This window comes from Paroedura picta, chromosome 5, assembly GCF_049243985.1.
Source record: "Paroedura picta isolate Pp20150507F chromosome 5, Ppicta_v3.0, whole genome shotgun sequence".
NCBI lineage: Eukaryota > Metazoa > Chordata > Lepidosauria > Squamata > Gekkonidae > Paroedura > Paroedura picta.
This window is the reverse complement of record NC_135373.1, coordinates 12,624,305-12,650,663: the sequence shown is the minus strand read 5'-3', so window position 1 is coordinate 12,650,663 and position 26,359 is coordinate 12,624,305. Positions and strand designations below refer to the sequence as shown.

The 26,359-nt window shown below is 49.4% G+C and overlaps 1 protein-coding gene across 4 annotated transcripts in view; it reads right to left on the bottom strand.

The window, feature by feature from the left end:
* Positions 1 to 4,292: 4,292 nt before the first annotated feature.
* LOC143837081 (sprouty-related, EVH1 domain-containing protein 1-like) overlaps positions 4,293 to 26,359 on the bottom strand; it is a 37,828-nt gene continuing 15,761 nt past the window's right edge. For 3 of the 4 annotated variants that reach the window (XM_077336544.1, XM_077336543.1, XM_077336545.1), the window contains exons 2-6: positions 18,014 to 18,185; positions 16,579 to 16,747; positions 14,807 to 14,877; positions 13,341 to 13,502; positions 4,293 to 8,108 (exon numbers count right to left, since the gene is read on the bottom strand). In XM_077336544.1, the coding sequence (XP_077192659.1) occupies positions 7,401 to 8,108; positions 13,341 to 13,502; positions 14,807 to 14,877; positions 16,579 to 16,747; positions 18,014 to 18,181 (1,278 nt within the window). In that variant the 5' untranslated portion in view covers positions 18,182 to 18,185 and the 3' untranslated portion in view covers positions 4,293 to 7,400. Of the gene's footprint in view, positions 8,109 to 13,340; positions 13,503 to 14,806; positions 14,878 to 16,578; positions 16,748 to 18,008; positions 18,186 to 26,359 lie in introns of all 4 variants that reach the window. The other variant, XM_077336542.1, reaches the window with a different exon arrangement.

Genomic DNA, 26,359 nt, shown 5'->3' with positions numbered 1-26,359 from the left:
CTGGAATCAAACTTTGTTCTGGGGTTAGGACTGCCCTTGCTTGGGAAGAAACAGCACTGGGTTCTTCACCTTTGCCTCACAATGGCGCTGCCTGCCAGAGGGGAGGGTCCAGGGCTCCGGAGGCCCTGGCATTCCCATCAGGAGCACGGGAGAGGCTGTGACAAGACATGACAGCTCATGTCACACCAAAGTGCCCTTTTGCAGCGCTGCTCACCTTTAACGTAAAGCCAAGATTGGCATCCAGGCATCTGCCTTGGAAGTGGCTCTCACTCTGCAAGGCAGAGGCCCAGTTGTGCTTTTATGGCCAGCCCTTAGCGCAAAAACCCTTCTATGGATCTTCTTGAAAGGGATTGACAAAGTTGGGTTTGGTTTGAAGGACCCTCCACTAGCTAGGGTTTCCAGACCCCCCGGGGGAGGCTAGGGTCCCCTATCTCCAGGCCCTGCCACCAATCAGCTGGCTGTCGAGAGGGGGACTTACCCACAAAAAAGAGTGAGGCCCAGTTGATGATACAGTGACGTGTCTACATCACTTCCAAAAGAGATGTCATCATGTCAATCATGTCAAGTTGACACTCTGGTATTTGGGCAAAACTCTATGGTAGAAGTCAAATTTACCATAGAGTTCCCCCCCAGAGCATCGCCCTGATGTTGTAGTGAGATAGACACATTGCTCCCCCCTGCTATCAGTAACCCTGTCCCTCAACCAGATGTGGAGAAGGTCATGGCTCATGGCCGAACATCCGCTTGGCACACGGAAGGTTCCCGGTTCAATTCCCGGCATCTCCAGTTAAAGAATCTGGCTGTAGGGGAAGTAAAAGACCTCTGCCCGAGACCCTAGAGAGTTGCTGCCCATCAGAGTTGACCATTCTGATGGTGCTGGACTTAGGGTCAGATTCAGCACAAGGTATCATTACAAGAGAGAGTCCTAGCTTTCCGGGGGGGGGGGGTAGCATCTCTGGAAGCAGCTTTGCAAATACTAACCCTCCACCAGTATCTACTGAATTCTCGATAGAATCTTTTTCCTTATTGATGGCTCCCTCATTGCCTCAATCTTTTGCGTTCATAAAATGGGAGAGTAGCAATCTAATGCCCAGAACAAAATGGAGGAAGCAGTGTTGGGACTGTAGAAGGACAGATTCACATATTGTCTAGGATTAGGGACGGGTCGATTCACCCAGAAAGGGACAGCTCCGTTAATGGGATTAATTGAAATGAAGCGCTTCGTAAAAGGCAGATCCATCTCCGTTCAGATAGTCCAATGCAATGCAGGAAGGGCCTCAGATGGCTGAGCTGTATAGGGAGTCACTAAGGGGATGATCCAGAGAAGGGCTCCCCCCCCCAAAAAAAACCTTTTTGAACCTGAGGGCTTATTTGTGGTGGGTGCTGCCACAAAATGGCTGCTGCAGGAGGCGGAGCTAGCCACAAAATGGCTACCACGGCTTTCTTCCTGCCACACATTGAGGATCCTCGTGCTGTGGTGGCAAACTTGCACAGCCCAATAAATCTCTAATGGCCAGTCTCTAATGGCCAGCTTTGATGGCCAAAGCCCCACTTGACCTCACGCACCCACAACAACAACTGAAGGCCCACAATTCGAACTGGAGAACAGTGACTCCCCCTTTCCCATTTAGCTTTGTCTTTTCACCAAAGGGCATTCCTGTTTTCTCCACGGCATTCATAGATTTCAAACCTTCAAGCAGGACTGGGCAAATGGCGGCTCTCTAGATGTCCATGAACTACAATGTGCTCATGGGAACTGTAGTCAATGAACACCTGGAGAACCACAGTTTGGCCACCCCTGCCCTAGAGTCTATGTGGGAATGCGTACACTGAAAGCCAAGTGGGGGTGTGCCACCCATATACCCTGTCAACCGAACCCTGTCTGTGTAAGCACCCTCATTTAAAGAGCACTGTGGCATTAAAACAACAAAACAGAACTATCCTGGATTACACTTAGGGAAAATCCCACCCCATCCCTCATTGCAGGAACAAGTTTATCGCTCTGTGCACATGGAGTGCAACATGATACCTAAGTAAGGGCATTTTGAGAAATATAGTCTAATGTCATTCTCTAGTAGAGTAGTCCTCCAAAATGGCTACTCAAAACTTACCAACAAATGCATGATACCCCCACCCCTTTCTTCTTTGCATATTCTTTAAAACTTTCAGTGTGCTGCAGGAGTTGGGACTAATCTTAGGACATAAGTTGTTGCTTTTTATGCTGTGTCCACAAAACTGTTTTCTTTTTAAATGGTTTTGATTTGTTTTCACTTTCAAACAGAAAGAACCCCCAAACACCAAATTCCTGTTTCAACCGTTTTGATCCCCCTGCCATAATGAAGAAGGCAAGAAGTTAAATACCTTTTAAATAAAAAATCAAGTTTTCCATCCATTCTTTTCTATTTCCATCTGAAAGACTGAAAATATAAAAGCTTAGAATCTTTCAAAAGAAATGGGGGGGGGGGTATCCCTGTGCTAAACACAGATGGGTCCCTTCGGTGTTCTGTGTCGGTCTGCTTTGGGGAAATCCTAGTTGTTAAAAATACAAGTTTTAAGGAAACTTGCCTGAATGTTGAAAAACCCAGTGGTTCAAGATTCATTTACAAAAGGTCAAGTGTGGATTCTTTCCTCTGGATTTAAAACGGAGCAGCAATGTAAATTCTGGTCCCAGACTATCTTCTAATACTGAAGAATCTATGAAGTGAACATTTATTTTATGTTTTGTAATAAATTATGCCAGTTGCAGCCAAGTGTGTGGCTTGGGTAATTCAGCGCAATCCCTTGGTGTCTCAAAGATCTGGGTTATTCAAGAATTTTAGATTTAGTTTGTTTCCAAGGAACAGAAGAAAACAATGAGGAAAGGGTGCGGGAGTGGATGGCTAGGGACACCCCAAGGGATATCAAGGGAGAAAGGAGCTAGGTGCTTCACCATTGGCTCTCTACAATCCTGGGTTGGCTATGTCCTAGCAGCATGCATATCATGGCTCTTTTAAGAACATAAGGGAAGCCATGTTGGATCACGCCAATGGCCCATCCAGCCCAACACTCTGGAACAAGAAAGCAGAAAGGCTTAGTGCCTATTTTACATCTGTTTTTTCCCACAGGTCTAAGTGTTTAGGCACATCTAGAGATGGCTGTAGCCAAAGGATAGTGTCTGGGTGGCAGGTTAACATGGATAGAGAGGTGGTCGAGAGGCATTTAGCTGCACTGGATGAGTTCAAATCCCCTGGTCCAGATGAAATGCACCCGAGAGTACTCAAAGAACTTTCCAGAGAACTTGCACAGCCCTTGTCCATCATCTTCGGAACCTCTTTAAGGACTGGAGATGTCCCGGAGGACTGGAAAAGAGCAAACGTTATTCCGATCTTCAAAAAAGGGAGGAAGGATGACCCGGGAAACTACAGACCAGTGAGTCTGACCTCTGTTGTGGGGAAGATAATGGAGCAGATATTAAAGGGAGCGATCTGCAAACATCTGGAGGACAATTTGGTGATCCAAGGAAGTCAGCATGGATTTGTCTCCAACAGGTCCTGCCAGACCAACCTAGTTTCCTTTTTTGACCAAGTAACAGGTTTGCTGGATCGGGGAAATTTGGTTGATGTCATTTACTTGGATTTTAGTAAAGCTTTTGACAAGGTTCCCCATGATGTTCTGATGGATAAGTTGAAGGACTGCAATCTGGATTTTCAGATCGTTAGGTGGATAGGGAATTGGTTAGAGAACCGCACTCAAAGAGTTGTTGTCAATGGTGTTTCATCAGACTGGAGAGAGGTGAGTAGCGGGGTACCTCAGGGTTCGGTGCTCGGGCCGGTACTTTTTAACATATTTATTAATGATCTAGATGAGGGGGTGGAGGGACTACTCATCAAGTTTGCAGATGACACCAAATTGGGAGGACTGGCAAATACTCCGGAAGATAGAGACAGAGTTCAACGAGATCTGAACACAATGGAAAAATGGGCAAATGAGAACAAGATGCAATTTAATAAAGATAAGTGTAAAGTTCTGCATCTGGGTCAGAAAAATGAAAAGCATGCCTACTGGATGGGGGATACGCTTCTAGGTAGCACTGTGTGTGAACGAGACCTTGGGGTACTTGTGGATTGTAAACTAAACATGAGCAGGCAGTGTGATGCAGCGGTAAAAAAGGCAAATGCCATTTTGGGCTGTATCAACAGAGGCATCACATCAAAATCACAAGATGTCATAGTCCCATTGTATACGGCACTGGTCAGACCACACCTGGAGTACTGTGTGCAGTTCTGGAGGCCTCACTTCAAGAAGGACATCGATAAAATTGAAAGGGTACAGAGGAGAGCGACGAAGATGATCTGGGGCCAAGGGACCAAGCCCTATGAAGATAGGTTGAGGGACTTGGGAATGTTCAGCCTGGAGAAAAGGAGGTTGAGAGGGGACATGATAGCCCTCTTTAAGTATTTGAAAGGTTGTCACTTGGAGGAGGGCAGGATGCTGTTTCTGCTGGCTGCAGAGGAAAGGACACGCAGTAATGGGTTTAAACTTCAAGTACAACGATATAGGCTAGATATCAGGAAAAAGTTTTTCTCAGTCAGAGTCGTTCAGCAGTGGAATAGGCTGCCTAAGGAGGTGGTGAGTGCCCCCTCACTGGAAGTCTTCAAGCAAAGGTTGGATACACACTTTTCTTGGATGCTTTAGGATGCTTAGGGCTAATCCTGCGTTGAGCAGGGGGTTGGACTAGATGGCCTGTATGGCCCCTTCCAACTCTATGATTCTATGATTCTATGAACATACAGTGGTCAAAACCCAGGTCTACTAGTGTGGCCAGAACTCCAGAAACCCTCCCAAGCACCAAGAATGCAGGGCATCACTGCCCCAGGCAGAGCCTTCCATCATGGATCAGGCCAATGGCCCATCCAGTCCAATACTTCGCGTCACACAGTGGCCAAAACCGAGGAGCCATCGGGAGGTCCACTGATGTGACTGTTGAAGGGGGCATCCTTTAAAAATACTCCCTAAACCCTTACTCCATAGAACCCAGTGAAAAATCTACTACTATATGTAGGTGAATGGATTTGGGCCTGGTGCTCAACTGGATAAAACCAGCACACAGAAAAGACTCCTGGTGTTATTTTTCCCCAAACTGAAAGGCTGTGGGATGAAGAAGAAGAAGAGTTGGTTCTTATATGCCGCTTTTCCCTACCCGGAGGAGGCTCAAAGCGGCTTACAGTCGCCTTCCCATTCCTCTCCCCACAACAGACACCCTGTGGGGTGGGTGAGGCTGAGAGAGCCCTGATATTACTGCTTCATCAGAACAGCTTTATCAGTGCCGTGGCGAGCCCAAGGTCACCCAGCTGGCTGCATGTGGGGGAGGGCAGAATCGAACCCGGCATGCCAGATTAGAAGTCCGCACTCCTAACCACTACACCAAGCTGAAGGGAAGGTCTTGATGTGTAAAGAGGAGCTGCCCTATCCTGCCCCCAGGGATTGGCTGAGCAGCATGCATGGGCAAACATACGCTTTATGCCAGGTTCACTTAGCTTGTGATTCACCACCATGAAGGCTGTCCTGGAAGCCAGTGATTTCTGCTTGCCGGCCCATTTGTTTCCCCACATTCAGGCAGGAATCAGCTCCCTGCTGACTCCTTCAGGCATTCACTGACAATCCAAGGTCTCCCCAGTGTTCCAGGAGTAGTCTGAGCTGATGGGAGGGAGAGCTCTGTTGACTTTCAAAGGATATTCCCAATGGGAAGGAAGGACGTGTTTTCCACCGGCACAGGAAACAGGATGAGTTGCCAGCCAGTTCGAAGTGCTCAAAACCAGGTGAATATACAGATGTGGCCCTCTCCTTCCACTCCCTACAAACCTCAACCCTTGAGCTCTTGTTTGAGTAAAACAGGCCAAGCATTTCAACAAAATGTTAAATAACGTAGGAGAAGTCTATCAACAGCTGCTAGCCATGGGGGCTGAGGGGAACCTCTGCCTTCAGAGGGTCTGAACCCCAAAGTCAGGAAGCAACCCAAGAGGAAACCCTCAGCCTCTATAACCTGTTGTTGGCCACTGGGTGAGATGGGGAGCTGGACTGGATGGATCCCTGGTCAGATCCAGCAGGGAGGCCTGTTACAAATCTGTACAAATCCTGGCCTGGTTGCCCCCGCCCTTCAGAGCCATCAAAGAATTGGAAGGGGTCTCCAGGGTCATCTAGTCCAACCCCCCTGCAGAATGCAGGAAACTCACAATAACCTGCCCAACCACAGTGACCCCAATTCCATGCCCAGATGATGCCCCCCCCAAAACCAACAACAACAACAACAGAATCCCTGGCCAGTTTGACCTGGAGGAAATTCATCTCCTGACCCCATATTGGTGATCAGCATTTCCCTGGGCATGCAAAGGCCATAACTTGGTATAGTGGTTAAGAATGACGGCCTATAATCTGGAGAACTGGGTTTGATCCCCTGCTCCTCCTCCACATCCTCCATGACATTGGGCTGGTCCCAGTTCTCTCAGAGCTCTCTCAGCTCCACCTCCCTCATAGGGTGTCTCTTGTGGGGAGAGGAGGGGAAGGCGATTGGAAGCCACTTTGGGATGCACTCAGGTAGTGAAAAGGGGGTTAAAAAAACCAGCCCTTCTTCTTTTGCTGCCTGCCTAGGGCTGCAAATAGGGAGAGCTGGGGGGACACACAGTGGTCTAGGCAGGTGTAGTCAAACTGCGGCCCTCCAGAGGTCCATGGACTACAATTCCCATGAGCCCCTGCCAGCGTTTGCTGGCAGGGGCTCATGGGAACTGTAGTCCATGGACCTCTGGAGGACTGCAGTTTGACTACCCCTGAGCATCACACCACACAGGCCTGCATCGGCCTAAATGTGGCAGTGTTTCTACAGACAGTGGAATGTGATAGGAAAGCCCACCAGATTTCATGGATATCACAGGTAGCATTCAAATTTTGGGTTAAAAATTCACAGGTAAACATTGGTTCCCTTCCCTGCTGCGCATTAATCCCCTCCCCCCATAATATATGTGTGTGTGTGTGTGTGCATGTATGTATTTATAGATAGGTTTAATCTCTATCCCCCACGGGGTAAGGAGAACAGGAGGGCCGCCCTCGCTAGGAGAGCAGGCTGCTGAGCCCAGGAGCACCTTGCAGCAGGGTTTCCTGAGCCCTTCCCCTCTCGCAGCCTTTTCTCATTTCTGCTATATTGTTCTAAGTCCGCCGTTTCCAATCAGGGAAAATGAAAAACGAAAATCCCACCTAACAGCCTTGAACACCATCTCCTCTTTCCCAAAAGTGACACGAGAGGAGAGGGAGAGAGAGGTTGGAGGGGACGGATCCCCAGCGAGCCTCTGGCTTCCCCACAAGCCACCCGGCCCCTGCCAACCGCCCCGTGGCTCTGACCGAGCGCCCCGCTTCGGATCCGGCCGGGCTCACCGCACTGCCTTGTGCTTTCCTCCGCAGCAGCCGCAATGCTCCCCGCACCAGTGGCAGGCGTGGAGGGGTAAGTAGCAGCACATGCACGGGACCACGAGGGACAGCGTGACCAAGGCCATCCAGCGGACGCAGAAGTGCGGGTGGCCGGTGTCACAGGAGCAAGGGTCCGAATACTCTCCTTCTGAGTCCGACATGCAGTGGTAGAGCATGCTCTCGGCGCACCACATACAGGTGAACTGGTAGACGCACCGGCCAATGGGGTCGGGTGCATCCTGGCACTGCCCACGCCCGTTGTCTTCATTGTTAAAGACGTCCTGGCAGTAGACGCAGCGCGAAGGCACCGTGTCTTCCTCCACCCCGCCGGCCCCCTGTAGCTGCTGCTGGTCCTTCAGGGATTTGTGCTTGGGGGGTGACGGGGCACCGTGGATGCGGCAAGAGGGAGAGGCCTTGGGGTCCTTGAGTCGCCCTTCTGCGCCAGGTGGGAGGCAATACTCCTTCTCTCGCGGAGACTTGCTGCCGCTCACCCCGGCCTTCTCAAAGTGCACGCACATGTCGATCTTGTCGGGGTCGGGCTGGCGCTTCTGAACCACGGCCCGCCGGTAATCCTCATAGCCCTTGGTCACCCACAAATCTTTGCAGGGGGTGATGCTCTCCAGGTCCTCTTCATCCGGGAGGGTCAGCTGCTGTAGAAGCTGCGGCTGGACCTGAAAAATGGGGCAGGGAGTGACGAAATACAGAAATGATATAATGGCTGGTTTGCACTAAAAAAGTAGAACTTGAACCCAGGTCTTAAGAGCCACAGGCTCAAGCCACTCTGGGCAAGCCAAGACTTCAGATAGATGGGTAGTCCTTCCTTTTCTTCTGGGAGTATTGGAATAGTAATCCTATGTGTGTGTGTAGGGCGGGGGAAGGATCCCTAGCTGTGACCCTAACAACATCCACTGCTCCTCCTCCAGCATCTTGTCTCACACCATAGCCAACCATTCCCTTTGAAGGGCCAGCCACTGGGCAGGGAGGCCGAGGCCTTCATAAGGACATCAGAGAGCCCTGCTGGGTCAGACCAGGGAGCGTCCACCTAGTCCAGCCTCCTGTCTCACACAGGGGCCAACAAGTCTGCCTGGAGGGCCAACATCAGGACACAGCCTCTGTGTCCTTCCCCTGATGCTGCCTCCTAGCTCAGGGATTCAGAGGACTAATGCTTCTAATTGTGGAGGTTCCGCACAGTCACCATGGCTAGTAGCTACTGATAGACTTGTTCCCGATTAATCTACCTAATCCCTGTTTAAAGCTGTTTATTCACGTGGACATCCTGACATCCTCTGGCATTGAATTCCATGGTCCATTCCGCACAACTTTAATATAGCACTAGTCTTACATTTTGTTTTCGCCAGTAAAACTACGTTCCGCATGACGCCGTGGGCAATCTGCAACACTCCTGCAACACTAGCGCAAAAATCGCTTTGTTGTAGCGATTTCCGGGGAGCCCAGAAAAGTGGATTCACCCTCAGAAAATAGCTACATTCCTGCCAACAACCCGCAACACTTGCGAAAAAGACCTGTGTGTTCTCAATGTAGCAGCTACAACAAAGTCCCTCTCCATGGCTCTCTCCTCCGAACTTCCGGCGAAGCAATCGCTATTTTTTTTCCTTGGAGTGAGCGGGGAAAGCAACGAACCAGCGAGGCTTCATTCACCCAGCGAGGCTTCTCCGGCCACAGTCCCTCCACAGAAGTGCTTTAAAGCTCCCCTAAGTCCCCAAGCACAACACAGCCCCCTGTTTGCCAGTTCCCTTTAATTTCGGCCAAAAATCGCGCCCGTGCAGGGGGGGGGATATTTTTTCCACTCGGGGGAGCGTGGTAACGATGACTCGCCAGCTCACACGCCAGCTAGATGGGCCTCTACGTTAGGAAGAATCAAGGCATATTCGTTGAATCGTGTGTTTGTTGTTTTTAACTGTGCTTAAAGACAGTGGTCTGCAACCTTTTCCAGGCTGCGGACCGACGACAGCGGGGAGGGCGATCGCCCGGCGCGCATGCCACATGCACGCTTGTGTGTACACGCACACGCGGCACTCCCACGCATGCGCACTTGCGGTACTCCCGCGCATGCACATTAGCGGCACTCCCACACATGCGCATTTGCGGCCGTGCATTGCGCATGCACGACCCGGCCACGCATGGTGCAAACGCGCATGTGCAGCTCGGCGTGGCCCTACGGAGGCAGGGAACCGCAGCCCAGTGCCAGGGCCTTCGCGGTCCCCCTTAGTTGGGGACCACCACTTAAAGGGAAAGGGGCTTTTCGGGAGCATGATAACAACCGCCCATTGGCTGTTCGTTTGATTGATGGCCAGGGGTGGGAACAAGCACAGAAAAAAATCGCTTACTTTCTAGCGATTCCTTCGAGACCGGAAACCTGTGGGGAACGAATGAAACACGACTGGATTCCACTATAAATGAAGGTATGCGGAACGCCGAGATTCCACTATTTAAAATAGCATTATTGCTTTGTGAAACCAATTGGCAACATTGGTCCTTGTGCGGAATGGGCCCATGTTTTAATCACTGTCTGTGTAAAGTAGTATTTCCTTTTGTCTGTCCCAAACCTACTGCCCATCAGCTACTGCCCTGGAGTTCTAGCTTTTTAAAAGAAGGAGAACCGACAAGAATGCTGGAAGGGAAGGGAGCATGTGAAAGGTGGGTGCTACTCAAACAAGAGCTATTGCATGCTCAATCAATGACTATCCCAGAAAGAAGAAAACACTGCAGGAGCTTTATCTGGATGAACAGAGAACTTCAAGAGGAACTAAGAAAGAAAAGGAAAATGTTCAGGAAATGGAGGGAAGGACAGAGCTCTAAAGAAGAGTACCTACAGGTTACTAGGCACTGTAGATCAATCATCAGAAAGGCCAAAGCTGAAAGTGAGCTAAGATTGGCCAGGGAAGCCCATTGTAACAAGAAAAGATTTTTCAGTTATGTGAGGAGCAAACGTAAATTAAAGGAGGCAATAGGCCCGCTGTTGGGTGCGGATGGACAAACTCTAACGGAAGATGCAGAGAAAGCAGAAAGGATAAGCGCCTATTTTACATCTGTTTTTTCCCACAGGTCAAAGGGTTTAGGCACATCTAGAGATAGCAGTAGCCAAAGGATAGTGTCTGGGTGGCAGGTTGACATGGATAGAGAGGTTGTCGAGAGGCATTTAGCTGCACTGGATGAGTTCAAATCCCCTGGGCTGGATGAAATGCACCCGAGAGTGCTCAAAGAACTTTCCGGAGAACTTGCACAGCCCTTGTCCATCATCTTCGGAACCTCTTTAAGGACTGGAGATGTCCCGGAGGAGTGGAAGAGAGCAAATGTTATTCCGATCTTCAAAAAAGGGAGGAAGGATGACCCAGGAAACTACAGACCAGTGAGTCTGACCTCTGTTGTGGGGAAGATAATGGAGCAGATATTAAAGGGAGCGATCTGTAAACATCTGGAGGACAATTTGGTGATCCAAGGAAGTCAGCATGGATTTGTCTCCAACAGGTCCTGTCAGACCAACCTGGTTTCTTTTTTTGACCAAGTAACAGGCTTGCTGGATTGTGTTAGGTGGATAGGGAATTGGTTAGAGAACCGCACTCAAAGAACCGTTGTCAATGGTGTTTCATCAGACTGGAGGGAGGTGAGTAGCGGGGTACCTCAGAGCTCGGTGCTCGGCCCAGTACTTTTTAACATATTTATTAATGATCTAGATGAGGGGGTGGAGGAACTACTCATCAAGTTTGCAGATGACACCAAATTGGGAGGACTGGCAAATACTTCGGTAAATAGAGACAGAGTTCAATGAGATCTGAACACAATGGAAAAATGGGCAAATGAGGACAAGATGCAGTTTAATAAAGATAAGTGTAAAGTTCTGCATCTGGGTCAGAAAAATGAAAAGCATGCCTACTGGATGGGGGATACGCTTCTAGGTAGCACTGTGTGTGAACGAGACCTTGGGGTACAGGGGCATCACATCAAAATCACAATATGTCATAATCCCATTGTATACAGCACTGGTCAGACCACACCTGGAGTACTGTGTGCAGTTCTGGAGGCCTCACTTCAAGAAGGATGTAGATAAAATTGAAAGGGTACAGAGGAGAGCAACGAAGATGATCTGGGGCCAAGGCACCAAGCCCTATGAAGATAGGTTGAGGGACTTGGGAATGTTCAGCCTGGAGAAAAGGAGGTTGAGAGGGGACATGATAGCCCTCTTTAAGTATTCGAAAGGTTGTCACTTGGAGGAGGGCAGGATGCTGTTTCCGTTGGCTGCAGAGGAAAGGACACACAGTAATGGGTTTAAACTACAAGTATAACGATATAGGCTAGATATCAGGAAAAAAATTTCACAGTCAGAGTAATTCAGCAGTGGAATAGGCTGCCTAAGGAGGTGGTGAGCTCCCCCTCACTGGCAGTCTTCAAGCAAAGGTTGGATACACACTTTTCTTGGATGCTTTAGGATGCTTTGGGCTGATCCTGCGTTGAGCAGGGGGTTGGACTAGATGGCCTGTATGGTCCCTTCCAACTCTATGATTCTATGATTCCATGATTCTAACTCTTCTTCAGTAATATCAGGGCTCTCTCAGCCTCACCTCCCTCACAGGGTGTCTGTTGTGGGGAGAGGAAAGGGAGGGCGATTGTAAGCTGCTTTGAGACTCCTTTGGGTAGAGAAAAGTGGCATATAAGAACCAACAGTGATATCAGGGCAGGGCTTTCTCCGCCTGACCTCCTTCACCGGGTGTTTGTTCTGGGGAGAGGAAAGGGAAGGCGATGGGAAGACAATTGGAGACTCCTTCTGGTAGAGAAAAGCGGAATCTAAGAACTCTTCTTCTTCTATCTGTACAAAAAAGACCCACTCAACCAGGGTTTCATGAAAGCCTAGGGCAGTAATTGTCAACCTGGGAGTTGGGACCCCTTCGGGGGTTGAATGTCCTTCTCACAAGGGTGAGCAGCTTGGCCGGGGTAGATTGCGACAGAGTGTTTGTCTGTCTGGAGCAGCGGAAAAGAGCGAGATCGGCACGGTGGGACAAGAGGCAGAACTGAACTGAGAAACCCTTGGAAAAAAACAATTTACATACAATCCTGAACAGTGGATCTTCACGCCATTGTTCAGTTTCGGTTTAATTTCTGTGAAAGAACCCTTGCATCATTTTATGGTTGGGGTCACCCCAACATGAGGAACTGTATTAAAGGGTCGCGGCATTAGGAAAGTTAAGAACCACTGGCCTAGGGCTTCTTGATGGCCCTGGAAGGGTTTCCTGAATGAGTTGGAGTTAATTAATTTTTGAACATATTTTTAAAATTTGTTAAAACTTTTATTGGGCAATATGATCATATATGATCGACTCACCCACCCCCTCCCCAACCAGTCAATGCTTGGCCTGGAGGGGAGGGGCCCTGGGTGGGCGTGTCCACAGCTCCGCTTCCCAACCATATTCTGCATGATTGCGACACTTCTGGGGATTTCAGGGGCTTCTCAGTGGTAAAAAATTGAAAATGTCCTAAATATTTTTCTTATTAAATGTTTCTTGCAATACAGCATTATTGATAACTACTTCCTTGCATATTGCTTTCCTTATCTCCTTCCTTGTCTCTTTTTTTAAGAAAGTGACTACCTTGCAGGATCAGGGGAATGCCATGTACATAGTTTATCTGGATTTCAGTAAAGTGTTTGATAAGGTTCCGCATGATATTCTTGTTGACAAGTTGGTATGGATCCTAATTCTGTCAGGTGGATCGATAACTGGTTGACAGATCATAACCATAAACAGAGAACAGTGGCTCACCTGGAGGAAGTTTCTACTCACCGTAACTGACGGCCTACATTGCAAGCCTGCTACAAAGTTTTAGAAGATTCCTCGATGTAGTGTGCGTGTGTGTGTGAACGACACGACCACCCATCCCCAGCCATGTACCTGCCCCGCAGACACTGCCCCTTGCGCCGTGCCAAAGGAGAACTCTTCTGAGACAGGCGAACGCAGGTAGCAGCTGGACGAAGACTCGCTGGTCACAATAGTGACGGGCTTGGGAAGCATTTCCTTCCGACTATTAGATGAAGACTCACTGTCTGTGTGCACCTAGAGAGAGAGAGAGAGAGAGAGAGAGAGAGAGAGAGAGAGAGCACTGCAGAGGTCGTGTTATCCAGAGAGTGCCCACTTACCAATGTCCTTGGATGGCTCCCTTAGACAACCTCCTGCAGCACAGCGCCCCCTAGTGACTCGGAGGTGGTGGAACAAAGTCTCCAGTCAGATTCTGAAAGTGAACATTCAGTTCTAAGGCCATTAGCAAAGGCATGGCAAGCCTTGAACTGCTTCTTCGTGTGGGAGTGGATCTGATTAGGGGCCCAAGGTTGGAATTCTAGGTACCCCTGCTCTTCAGCCTAGTCATTCCCCTGAAATTTCCACGTATGCTGGCAACACCCTTTTTACCCTCTCTATATTGGATAAACATACGGAACAGAGGTTGTTAACCACCAGGTCTAGATGGAACACCCTGATTGGAGCAGTGATGTTCTTTGTGTTTCTCGTGCTTGGGGGCCACAACGGGAGAGCTTCTGGAGTTCTGTCCCTGTGGTGGACCTCCTAATCTTCCCTGAGTTTTGGCCACTGTGTGACACAGAGTGTTGGGCGGGATGGACCACCGGCCTGAGCTCAGATGGCTTCTCTTAGAGACTAGGGCAGACTCTGCACTTACTTTGTTTATTCCATTGTCAATCCTGTTGAATTCAGATCGCTTTGAACTCGGATCTTCCTCTCCCCCCCCTCCCCATTGAAACAGGAAAGTGTTCTGCATGTGGTTAGGGTAGTTCAGAAGGGGGGGGAGCCATGCCTCTTTCTTTCTTTTCTTGAAGGGTGGGGGGAGAGGAGCCAAGCAGGGAGCCTCTTTCTTTTCTTGGAGGGGGTGGGTGGGAGAGGATCAAAAAAGGCAGAGAAGGGAGAAAAAATCCAGGACCGACAGAAGTTGAGAGAAATTAGGGGCTGTTCCTTTAAGGCAAGTTTGTCACATGACTACCTGCGGCCAATCACGAGTCCTCTGCCACGGAGGAGAGCCCAGATTCGAAACAGCCTTTAAATATTGAGTATTAAAAGCACTCTAAGATATCGCACCATAAAGGTAGGGTCACTCCGGATCAATCCTTCTTGCTGCAGAAGGAAAATTTAAATCGCCCAAAATCCAAACAGAAATTGCATTCTGTGTAGAGGGCAGGGACTGAATCGATCTGGGGTTGGAATAAAAGCTCTGTGCAGGTTACACCTAGGACAGATAGAAGCATTTTGTTCTTTTTTAAAGCAAAGATTTCTCTGCATTGCTGCCGAATTTCATTTCAGGCAGAGGAGAAACGTGCATAGAAGGAGCCTGCACTCAGAAAATGGCCACTTACTGCAAGAGCTTCATCCATTCCACTGGCGTCACCCTGCGAGGAGGAGGAGGAGGAGGAAGGCGAGAGGGACCCTAAGAGAACAGCAGAAGAAATAACATTAGAAGTAAAATTTTAAAAAACATACCTGCACAGAGAAATCTGTGTCATAGAATCAGAGCTGAAAGGGATCTCTAGGGTCATTTAGTCCAACCCCCTGAAGAATGCATTGGTACCCTGCAGGTCCTCTCTGCTTCTATGTCACCCGCACAACAACCCTACTTGGTAGGCTAAGCAGAGCTCGGGGAGTTTCATCCTTGGCACTCTTACCGGCTGCACTGTGTTGCCTCTTTAGTGAACTTCCCCAGGGCTCTTTGTCAGCAGCCAGATGCCTGTCTAAACTTAAGAGTCATCTAAAATGTTGTGAAACACTGCAAAGGATCCTGGGATGTATCCTGGACATGCTTCCATCAAGCAGAGGGCACTGGCCAGGCATAGTAAGAATAGCAGGGGTAATAATGGTCTATTTCAAAAGCTAACATATTTTAGTTCAGCAGTGGAATAGGCTGCTTAAGGAGGTGGTGAGCTCCACCTCACGGGCCGTCTTCAAGCAAAGGTTGGATACACACTTTTCTTGGATGCTTTAGGATGCTTTCGGCTGATCCTGCGTTGAGCAGGGGGTTGGACTAGATGGCCTGTGTGGCCCCTTCCAACTCTATGTTTCTGTGATTCTGTGATTTTTTTTCCTTATCACATCAGTGTTAGTGTAACACTTTGGAGCATGTATAGGAACCGCCTCAGGGAAGAAACAGGTGTTGGAAATCAATGACTGGAACTCTGTTCTAACACGGCCACTACCTGTGGTACAGGCCAACATGGCTATCCTGTGAAGCATTCTCTTTACGTTTCTAGGAATTGTTTTCTTTAATACAGTCCTTGTCTACACTCCTCGTCTGAAAATCTCCTCCCCAAACTGGTTCTTAGAATATAAACACGGTAACCAAAACAGGATATTTTTTTCCTATCTGAACACAGCGCTTGTGCGGGTGGGGAATCTGAATATGGAAAGTGGCAAACAGGAGACAGCAAAATCTCTCATCTGCTCCACACCCTGGCCCTGATCCAGTTCATCTCTCCCTCCTTTCCAGCAATGTAAAGAGACAGGAGATGCAGTCGCAGATCGATTAATGTTGGCAGACCTCCCTGGTAGAGTTTCCGCTTTCAGAACACCCCGTGATATAGGCACAGGGGGGGGGGGAGATGCTATGGTTCGGGGGCAAAAACTCTATGCAAGAAGCTAATTCTACCACAGAGTTTTTGCCCCAAAGCCAGAGCTTTACTCCCCAACATGTCTGCATCACTTCTGTTCCTTCCTGCTCCCCGCAGGGGTAGCTCCAAAGGATCAGGAAACCCTACCTACCTACCTTCCTACCTACCTACCTTCCTACCTACCTACCTACCAAGTTTGTTTACCGCTGCTCTTGGGCCAGCTGGCTTGTGGCGGTTTACAACAGAGTAAACTACAAAAATGCAATACTATAATAATACAATAAAATGAAACTTCTAACAGCAAAAAGGCACCCCGAATTTTCTAAGTAAACAGCCTTCCTTGAGGCTGCCTGGTACGCCTCTATCTGAAGAGGGACTTCAGTGGACTGGTGAGCCTTCCGAGCTCACAGTCTTCGCCCTTCTGCTCATTTCCTCCTCCTCCTGGCATGCTGGCAGGCTCCAAAAACAGCAGAGGTGCCTCCCGCAACCCCCCTTGCGCCTCTGCAATCCCCCTCCTGACCTCTCACCTTCTGCCATCTCCTCCAGGGCAGCTTGCACTGCTTTTTCGAAGGCCACAGCATCTGCAGAGCTTTGAAAAGTGAGGCCAAATTTGCTGTCCCCCACTTTCCAGTGGTGGAAAATGGGGTTCACCTTGTTGTAGACAAGGTCCCTCTTCAGGGTGCACTCCAGGATGGTCTGCGGGAGGTAAGGGAGAAGGGTAAAGGATAGGCAGATGACCACAATCCGAAACTTGGGTGGAGGCCTGAAGATTTGGAGGTGGTGCCTTGGGAGGGATGTGTTAGGGCAGGGGTAGTCAAACTGCGGCCCTCCAGATGTCCATGGACTACAATTTCCAGGAGCCCCCTGCCAACGCTGGCAGGGGGCTCCTGGGAATTGTAGTCCATGGACATCTGGAGGGCCGCAGTTTGTCTACCCCTGTGTTAGGGGATGGGAGGGAGGCTCAGTGGTAATATGATGCCAATCGAGGAATTACATTTCTCCTAGACTCTATGGTGTACCATAGGGCCACTTTCTGAAACTGTTGTTTGCTTCAGGGGAATGCATCCTCTGTAGTCTAGGGGCAAGTTATCATTGCACACTAACTCCAGACGCTGCCCTTAGACTGGCCACACGACTGTCTCATACTGCGATAACAGATGGCAGATAAATAGGGGCAGGGTGGCCAACTCCAGCTTAGCAAATTCCTGGAGATCTACGGTTAGTGACTAAAGGGAGGATGGATTTTGGAGCAGGGTAGGAGCTCTGGAGAGACGGACTTCCACAGCATCCCTCCGCAGAATCTGCCATTTCCTCCAGAGGAATTGATCTGTGAAATCAGGAGACCAGTTATAATTCCAGGAGAACTCCAGAGGTTGGCAACCCAAGGTGGAGAAGAGATGCTACCTCCACCCCTCGGTGACGGAAGCCCTGGCCTTGGGACCAAAAGCTCCAGCACCAAAGCAGCAGGCAACCCAACGGAATTGCCATCACTGCTTCTTCACATGCACATCCTCACCTGCCGTTTTGAAAAATGTATTTTCTTAACTTATATTGTTTATTTGCTGTCTTTCTTCCATACGGAGCTCAAAGCAGCTTACCATACGGATAAACCGCATTCAGTAAAGGATAAAGGATAAACCCAAGATCCACCCAAGATCCAAACCCCCCCCCCAAAAAAAACCCAAAATTCAAAACCACCTCTCAAAACTGCTAGTAATAACCTTAACCAATAAAAAACGTAACCGATAATATTGTTTTCAGCTGTCTCCTAAAAATCAGAAGTGGGGAGACAGGTGCACCTCCCTGGGGAGGTTGTTCCAGATTCATGAGGCGACCACCGAGAAGGCGTGCCTACACTGGCTGCTTCAATGGATGGGACAGAGCCAGGCTGGTTTGACACAGGAGTGCTGCATCCCCCCCCCCCAAAAAAAAGGTCCGTCCTCCCACCTCCACCAACCTCACCGTCTGGTCCCGCAGGCGCTCCCCGCTGATGAGGTACTGCCGGTGGCGCCCTTCCTCCAGGCTGCGGACCTTGCAGATCATCACATGGCTCAGGCCGCCGCCACCCATGGGCACCCAACCCCCGCTCGAGTCGTCTCGGATCATCACCACGGCCCGCACCCGCACCATGTAACTGGGTGGAAAGACAGGAGAAGGGCTGTCAGGGAAAGGGGCTGCCAGCTTTGGGTCAAGACATTCCTGGAGAAGAACACGCATCTGATGGTGAGTTTGGAGGCAGGACTAGGACCCCAACCACAAACACACGAGACTGCCTCATAAAGGACTGGATTCTTGTAACTCTGCATGTGATCCAGCAGGGCAAGCACAAAGTCCCACCCTCTCATGGGCTAGAAGCCTTTTTCAACCTTTTGACCATGGAGGATCCCCTGAAATGCTTTTCAGGCCTTGAGGACCCCGGAGGTGGTGCCAGGCCCCTTCAGAGAAGTGGATGCAGAAGTCAGAAGCGGGAGCCAGCCAAGCAATCTATCATTTACAGTTTCCATAGTGCAGCAACAGGGGAAGGCAGCTCCAGGGACGTCTAGTGAGGTCAGCGGCCACCCAAACTTCTTGGAAAGGCCACGTATCCCCTGGGGAGCTCTCCTGTAACCCCAGGGTTCCCCAGAACCCTGGTTGCCAATCCCTTGCTTGCCTTCTGTGTTTCATCTTATATATAAAACCTTTTCTTCTTCTTCTCTCTCTTACTTGGCCTTGGAGCTGTAGCAAATTAGCCTTTCTGGAATTAATCTGTTCTCAATCAGTTAAATGTCTATATGTGAATATGACACTTAAGAGGCTCCGTTGGAGTCAGATCATCATTGTAATTTGCTTAAGTGTCATATTTTGCAAGTAAAATTTCCTTCTCTTGTTTCCGTTGGAGTCAGATCATCTTTGTAATTTGCTTGAACAGCATATTCCCCTTAACTGGGGAATTTGAAGGATCAAGGATATTGTGTAAAGCTTCTGTACTTCCACAGCAATGGATTTTTTAAATATTTAACCCAATACCTACAAACACACATGACACTGCCTTATGCTGAATTAGACCCCTGGGCCATCAAGATCAGCATTGTCTACTCAGACTGACAGCAGTTCTCCTGGGTCTTTCACTCACCTCCTAGGTCCCTGTGGTGGATCTCTGCAAATTAAGCCAATGCTTTCCCACTAAACCACACCCCTAATTTAATTATTATTATTTATTTTAATGGATGCTTTTATTGTGTTAACTGCCGTGAGCCAGTTATGGGAGTGGCAGTATAAAAATCAAATAAATAATACTTTGGGGGTGGAGCCTGGGCAGGGCCGAGTTCAGGGAGGGGAGGGGCCTCAGCGGGATATCATGCCACATCTCCCAAAGCAGCCACTGTCTCTGGAGGGAACTCGAGTCTGGAGATGATTCCAGAAGCTCTCAAAGCCCCACCTGGAAGCTGAACACTCAAGCTGGGGAAACTGTGGTGATTCTGTACCCAGAACTAGCACCCAGAACAACTGGGAGGCAGAGAGGGACATTTAAAAATATGCAATAAATAAACTGGGTTTCCCACTGCGTGTGCCTGCTTTAGAGAGGAAATACGGGAAAACAGGCTGTTCATACGTGAAGAGTTTTTCTTCTTGACTTCATTCCCACCACAGTCGTCATTTCCCTGTCTCTTAACCCTCAAATCGACCCATCTCCTGCATGCATCTTCCTCTAAGGTCAGGATTTGTCATTTTCCAAAGGAAGATTCTCCTACTCTACTTATCAAGGCCCGTCTGCAAAGTCAGTCCAAGCTATTCTTTTCCTCCCTGAAAATGCAAGCCAAACAAGTATATTTTTTTCATTTTTAGCATTTATAAATATATAGGCCAGGGGTGGCCAAACTGTGGCTCTCCAGATGTCCAGACTACAATTCCCATGAGCTCCTGATGGCTCATAAGCCCCATCTGGAGAGCCACGTATGTGAGCTGTGGCTTGATGGCCCTTTACATATATCCAACCAAGAGAGGGTCTACTTTCAAAAGCTTATACCTCCACCATGGTATAAAGCAGCGGTTCTCAACCTGAGGGTCGGGACCCCCTTGGGGGTTGAATGATCCTTTCACAAGGGTCGTGGCAGGGCAAGAATGTTGTGTGGATGGAGCCAGGGGGGCTCCATCCACACAACAGCCTTGCGGGGTAGATCGAGATAGAGCGTTTGTCTGTCTGGATCAGCGGAAAAGAGTGAGATTGGCATGGTGGGACAAGAGGCAGAGCTGAACTTGAGAAACCCCAGAAAAAAAACCAATTTATATCCAATCTTGAATAATGGATCATCATGCTATTGTTCAGTTTCAGGTTAATTTCTGTGAAAGAACACTTGCATAATTTTAATGTTGGGGGTCACCGCAACATGAGGAACTATATATAAAGGGTTGCGGCATTAGGAAGGTTGAGAACCACTGGTATAAAGGATGGTACAAGACTAGCTACAGACACAAATATACAAAGGTATATAAAAAACTATTGAAAAAGAGTTGGGTTTTATATCCTGCTTTTCACTGAAGGAGACTCAGTGCAGCTTACAATCGCCTTCCCTTCCTCTCCCCACAACAAATGCCCTGTGAGGTGGGTGGGGCTGAGAGAGCTCTGAGAAAACTGCTCAGTCAGAACAGCTCTGAGAAAACTGGAACTGACCCAAGGTCACACAGCTGTCTGAATGTGGAGGAGTGGGGAATTAAACCTGGGTCTCCAATTAGAGTTCACCACTATTAACCACGACTCCGAGCTGGCTCTCAACCACTGAACCAAGCTGTTTTTATCAGGGTTGCAGTTCACATGTGCAAAGCTTTCTTCCAAGCAGGACAATGGACAATCTTGCAGGACAATGGACAATCACAGGGGCTTATCGTGAAGAAGTTTAAAGGAAACTGCCAACTGCATCGGTGAGAAAAAGGCCGGGAAAGTTGTAGCCGAGGAATTATTCCCACCTGGACAATGCACCTGCCCATCCTTAGAGGTTAGCAAGGGCTGTCCTATGAGAACTTCGTCCTATGACCCCGTCCACCCGATAGCCCTGATTTTGTTTTTATTTATTACATTCACATACTGCCCTCAGGGCGGTTTACATCGAACATCCACTTTGTGCAGACAGCAAGGGGTGCCCAGGCACACTGGGCCCACACCGCACATGGCCTTGAAGGGATTTCCAAGACCTTAAGTCTTGCCCCTCCTGGGCCCATTCTGCCCCTGTTTGATAATGTGCTTTTGATGCCCTTTAAAAGTGGATTTTCCTGTTCCGCACAGGAAAATCCAGCCGCAAAAACACAGTGAAAGTGTATTATCCAACATTTGCAGAATTGGTCCAGTCTTCTTTCTGTTCCCGAAACTCAAAGAACGTTTAAGAGGAACACGATGTGAATCTCCCAAAGGTGCTGAAACTGCCATTTTGACGTGGTGTAAGTTGAAGAGTACAGATGTCTATGGACTACAATTCCCATGAGCCCCTGCCAGCGTTTGACTACCCCTTCAAGTGGCAGATATGTCGAGAAACACCAACTTCACATTTGGATATGTTCGTCTAATAAAGCTTTCTATGATTTTGTAGCGATACTTTCTGACTTACCCTCGTCTAGCACTACTGGACAAGAGGCCTCGTTCCACAACTGTTTCACATAAAGGGAACCCAAATTTGCAACTGAGCATCCCAAAACTGCCTCTCTCATTTCTGCCCAATTATTTCCTGTCCTAATGACCAACCAGTGAGAGCATCATGTCCCAGCTGAGGGTCCTGATCCCCAATTTGGGAGCTCCTACTTGAAGAGACTCAGAATGGGGTTCAGGGCTTTCTGCCATGTTATGACAGTCTTGTGAGAAAAGTGAGGCTGAGTGGGTGTTAGGATCCCACGGACACCCAGCGAGCTTTGTGGGAGCGAGAGATTCAAATTCGTTCCGAAACTCCAAGCGCTTGAGCACTAAATCACAAGATGTCATAGTCCCATTGTATACGGCACTGGTCAGACCACACCTGGAGTACTGTGTGCAGTTCTGGAGGCCTCACTTCAAGAAGGACGTAGATAAAATTGAAAGGGTACAGGGGAGAACGATGAAGATGATCTGGGGCCAAGGGACCAAGCCCTATGAAGATAGGTTGAGGGACTTGGGAATGTTCAGCCTGGAGAAAAGGAGGTTGAGAGGGGACATGATAGCCCTCTTTAAGTATTTGAAAGGTTGTCACTTGGAGGAGGGCAGGATGCTGTTTCCGTTGGCTGCAGAAGAGAGGATACACAGTAATGGGTTTAAACTACAAGTACAACGATATAGGCTAGATATCATCAGAACAATAATTTCACAGTCGGAGTAGTTCAGTAGTGGAATAGGCTGCCTAAGGAGGTGGTGAGCTCCCCCTCACTGGCAGTCTTCAAGCAAAGGTTGGATACACACTTTTCTTGGATGCTTTAGGATGCTTAGGGCTAATCCTGCGTTGAGCAGGGAATTGGACTAGATGGCCTGTGTGGCCCCTTCCAACTCTATGATTCTAAACATTTCTAAAAGACATTTTTACCCGGGCCTGCTCTCTAAATAGACTCCCCAACTGGGGATGTTGGTCAATGACCAACTTCACCACGTCATTTGCTGAGTGATTCAGAATAATGCCTCTGAGCACATGTAAAGTGCTATGGTTGATGGAGAGTCTGGGGGGAGGGGAATCCCAGAGGTGGATATTATAGCTGCCAGCCGACTGTCCCACTTCCTGCATTTTTGTGGAATACACTCCAGGACCGACACCTCAAAAATCACGTGCATCAAGGTGATAAGCAAAGCAACCGTCTCTGCGGCAGAGCAGGTGGCCTCAATTCCCAGCATCTGCAACAATTTTCCCACATGGGTCAATCTTTAGGGTTGCCAACTCCAGGCTGGGGAATTCCTGGGGATTTGGGGAGGATTAAGGCCTGAACAGTGACCCTTGGAAGCTTCTAATGCCTACAGGACACCCTGCAGCCATTTGCTCCAGAGAACTGCTCTCTGTCATCTGGAAGTCAGATCTACTAGAAGGAAGGAAGGAAGGAAGGAAGGAAGGAAGGAAGGAAGGAAGGAAGGAAGGAAGGAAGGAAGGAAGGAAGGAAGGAAGGAAGGAAGATATTTGTACCCTGCATTCTGCTACCCAAGTGGGTCTCTAAGCAGCTTACTATCACCTTCCCTTCCTCTCCCCACAACAGGCATCTATGAGGTAGATGGGTTGAGAGAGCTCAGAGAGAACTGTGACTAACCCAAGGTCACCCAGCTGGCTGCATGTGGAGGAAGAATGAGGGAATCAAACCCAGTTCTCCAGATTAGAGGCTACTGCTCTAAACCACAACATCAAACTGGCTGCAGCCCCACCTGGAGGCTGGCAACCCTAGGTGCAGCCTCCAGAAGATATGATTGGAGGAGGGGAGAGTCTTCAATGGGGCTCCTAAAGTCCATCCTCCAAAGTAGCCATTGTGTCCAGAGGAACTGGTCTCTGTCTCCTGGAGAGCAGTTCTAAGTCCAGAAGAGCTCCAGGTTGTACCTGGAGGTTGGCAGCCCTAGATGCAGCCTCAGGAGGACAGAGCTTGGGAGGGGAGGGTCGTCAGCATGGTCGAATGCCTTAGTCAACTTTACAAAAAGGGGGGGAAATACTGTTCAAACAAAAAACAGCAGCAAATCTGCCCCCCCCCCGCTCCCTCCCCCGCCTCTCTGGCCCACATGCAGTTGTCTCTGTCTGCCTCAGCGGCAGGCCATAGTCTGAGCAAACAGGGGGCTAATCTGATTTTTTGCAGGAAGCAGATGCTCTTCCGATACCTCACGCAACAAAGTTAATCATTAAGCTGCGGTGTGGGGAGGGGGACTGAGCAAGAAACCCTCCTCACACAGCTCGAGAGCCCTTGATATCTGACGGAGAAACACACACGCACACCCCAAAAAAGGAAAGGACAGGAAAGGAAAGGACAGGAAAGGAAAGGAAAGGAAAGGAAAGGAAAGGAAAGGAAAGGAAAGGAAAGGAAAGGAAAGGAAGGGGGGTGAGTGTGCCAATCAATTCCCAAGCCAGCCAAAGAAGCCTCAAAGAAAATGGCCAAGGGAGGCTCATCCCTTCCTCACCCCACATCTTCCCTTCAAGGGCTGCGTGCAGGACAGCCAATATCTGAGTCCGCCATGCTCCAGCTGGCATTTTTGGCACAGCTGATGGTGGCAGCACCGCACAGGTGTGAGTCAGAAGTATGCCTACTGCCCCAGCAAATGGTCTCCCGGCTTCTCTCCTCCTTTCTGGCACAAGCCAAGGAGTTCACTCTGTGGCCGTAAAGTCAAAGGAGGAGGCTCTGTCATCCTGGCATCTGATGAAACACGCTTGGTGGCCTGGTGCAGAGAGTGGTGGCGCTGTCCCCGCCAGAGGCTGGCCACCTCTTCCCCCTTTGCTGTTCTGACTCTGCTGGCGAAGCCATGCCACGTAGAGCTATTGGGGCCACCTTCGAGAACACCCTGCTCACAACCTGACCCGCCATTACTTATAAGGGCCTTGGTACCTTCTGGGCTGTGTTTCTCACACCCCAAGATAGGCTTTGGTCGAGATGCACAATGCAGGAACTCACAACTACCTGCCCACCCACAATGACCCCAATTTCATGCCCAAGTGATCCCCACCACCACCAAAAATCTCTAGAATCCAGCCTGGCCTGGAGGAAATTCACCTACCATCCTACACTCGTGACCAGCCACCCCCTTGGTATGAAAAGAAGGACCACAAGAGACAAACAATGGCACATCCCTTCCTGCCCACCCACTCACCATTGGCCTCAGTTCATAAGCTCAAACCTGTGCTCTGCAGGGCAAAGCCAATGGGGCCCACAAAATAAGTCTGTGCCACAGGCTGTGGTCCTTCACAAGTACAGCTGTGAGGTATCATAAAATCATAGAGTTGGAAGGGATCTCCAAGGTCATCTAGTCCAGTGTTTCTCAACCTTCCTAATGGCGCGACCCTTTAATATAGTTCCTCATATTGTGGTGACCCCCAACCATAAAATGATGCATCATGCAAGTGTTCTTTCACATAAATTAAACCCAAACTGAACAATGGTGTGAAGATCCATGGTTCATGATTGTATATAAATTCTCCCCCCCCCCCGGGGTTTCTCAGTTCAGTTCTGCCTCTGTCCCACCGTGCCGATCTTGCTCTTTTCCCCTGCTCCAGACAGATGAATGCTCTATCTTGATTACCCCACAAGTCCATTGTGTGGATGGTGCCCCCTGGCCAAGCTGCTTGCCCTGCTGCGATCCCTGCGAAAGGGTCGTTCGACCCCCAAGTTGAGAACCGCTGATCTAGTCCAGCCCCCTGCAAAATGGAGGAAATTCACAACTACCTTCCCACCCATAGTGACCCCAGTTCCATGCCCAGATGATGCCCCCCCCCAAAAAAAAACAGAACCCCCTGCCTGAAGCTTCGTGAACTCAGGATGAGGCCTAGCCTAGCTCAGGGGTGCTTACAGCCTGCATACTGGTGGCTTGAACAAATTTTCCTTCCTTCTGTCTGGTTGTCATATCATATCATATCATATATATATATATATATATATATATATATATATATATATATATATATATATATATATATATATATAAAAGGCTACTTTTCTGGATGCTGCAGCTGTCTTTGGCTGTTCTCTGAGTCAGGGAGAGCAATCTGCCTTTGATGACTCTTTGGCTCTATCCTTAAATCTTACAACTGTGGTAGAGTGGTTAAGAGCAGCGGCTTCTAATCTGGCAAGCCAAGTTTGATTCCTTGCTCCTCTGCCGGCAGCCAGATGGTTGACCTTGGGGGTCGTCACAGGGGTATAAAAAAACACTTTTCTTCTTTGGCTCCACTTGCCCTAGGTGCAGCTTGCCCCTTGCCAGAGTTGTGCCGATGAAGAGCTAGCAAATCCAGCACAGGGAGGCAGCGGACATTCTGTGGCCTAAGACAGTGGTCCCCAACCTTTTTATCACCAGGGACCGGTCAATTTTACTGAGGCCCGGGGGGGTAGTCTTTTGGCGAGGGAGGTTGCTGCCGCTGCCTGAGCCCCTGCTCCGCTTGCTTTCCCGCCGGCGCTCCTGACTTCCCACCGCCCGCTAAGGGGCGCTGCCAGCAGCAGCTGCGCCGTGCCATGCCGAGGGGGAGCCCCAGCCATGGTGGGCGCTGGAGAGCACCAAAGGTGAGCTGGTGGCAGAGTGGCAGGGCAGCCCCCAAGGCAGCAGCTGGGGAGGAGGACAAGGAGGAGCTGCAGCCCGGTACTGACTGATCCACGGACCGGTCCCGGTCCCCGGACCGGGGATCGGGGACCACTGGCCTAAGACGTTGTCAA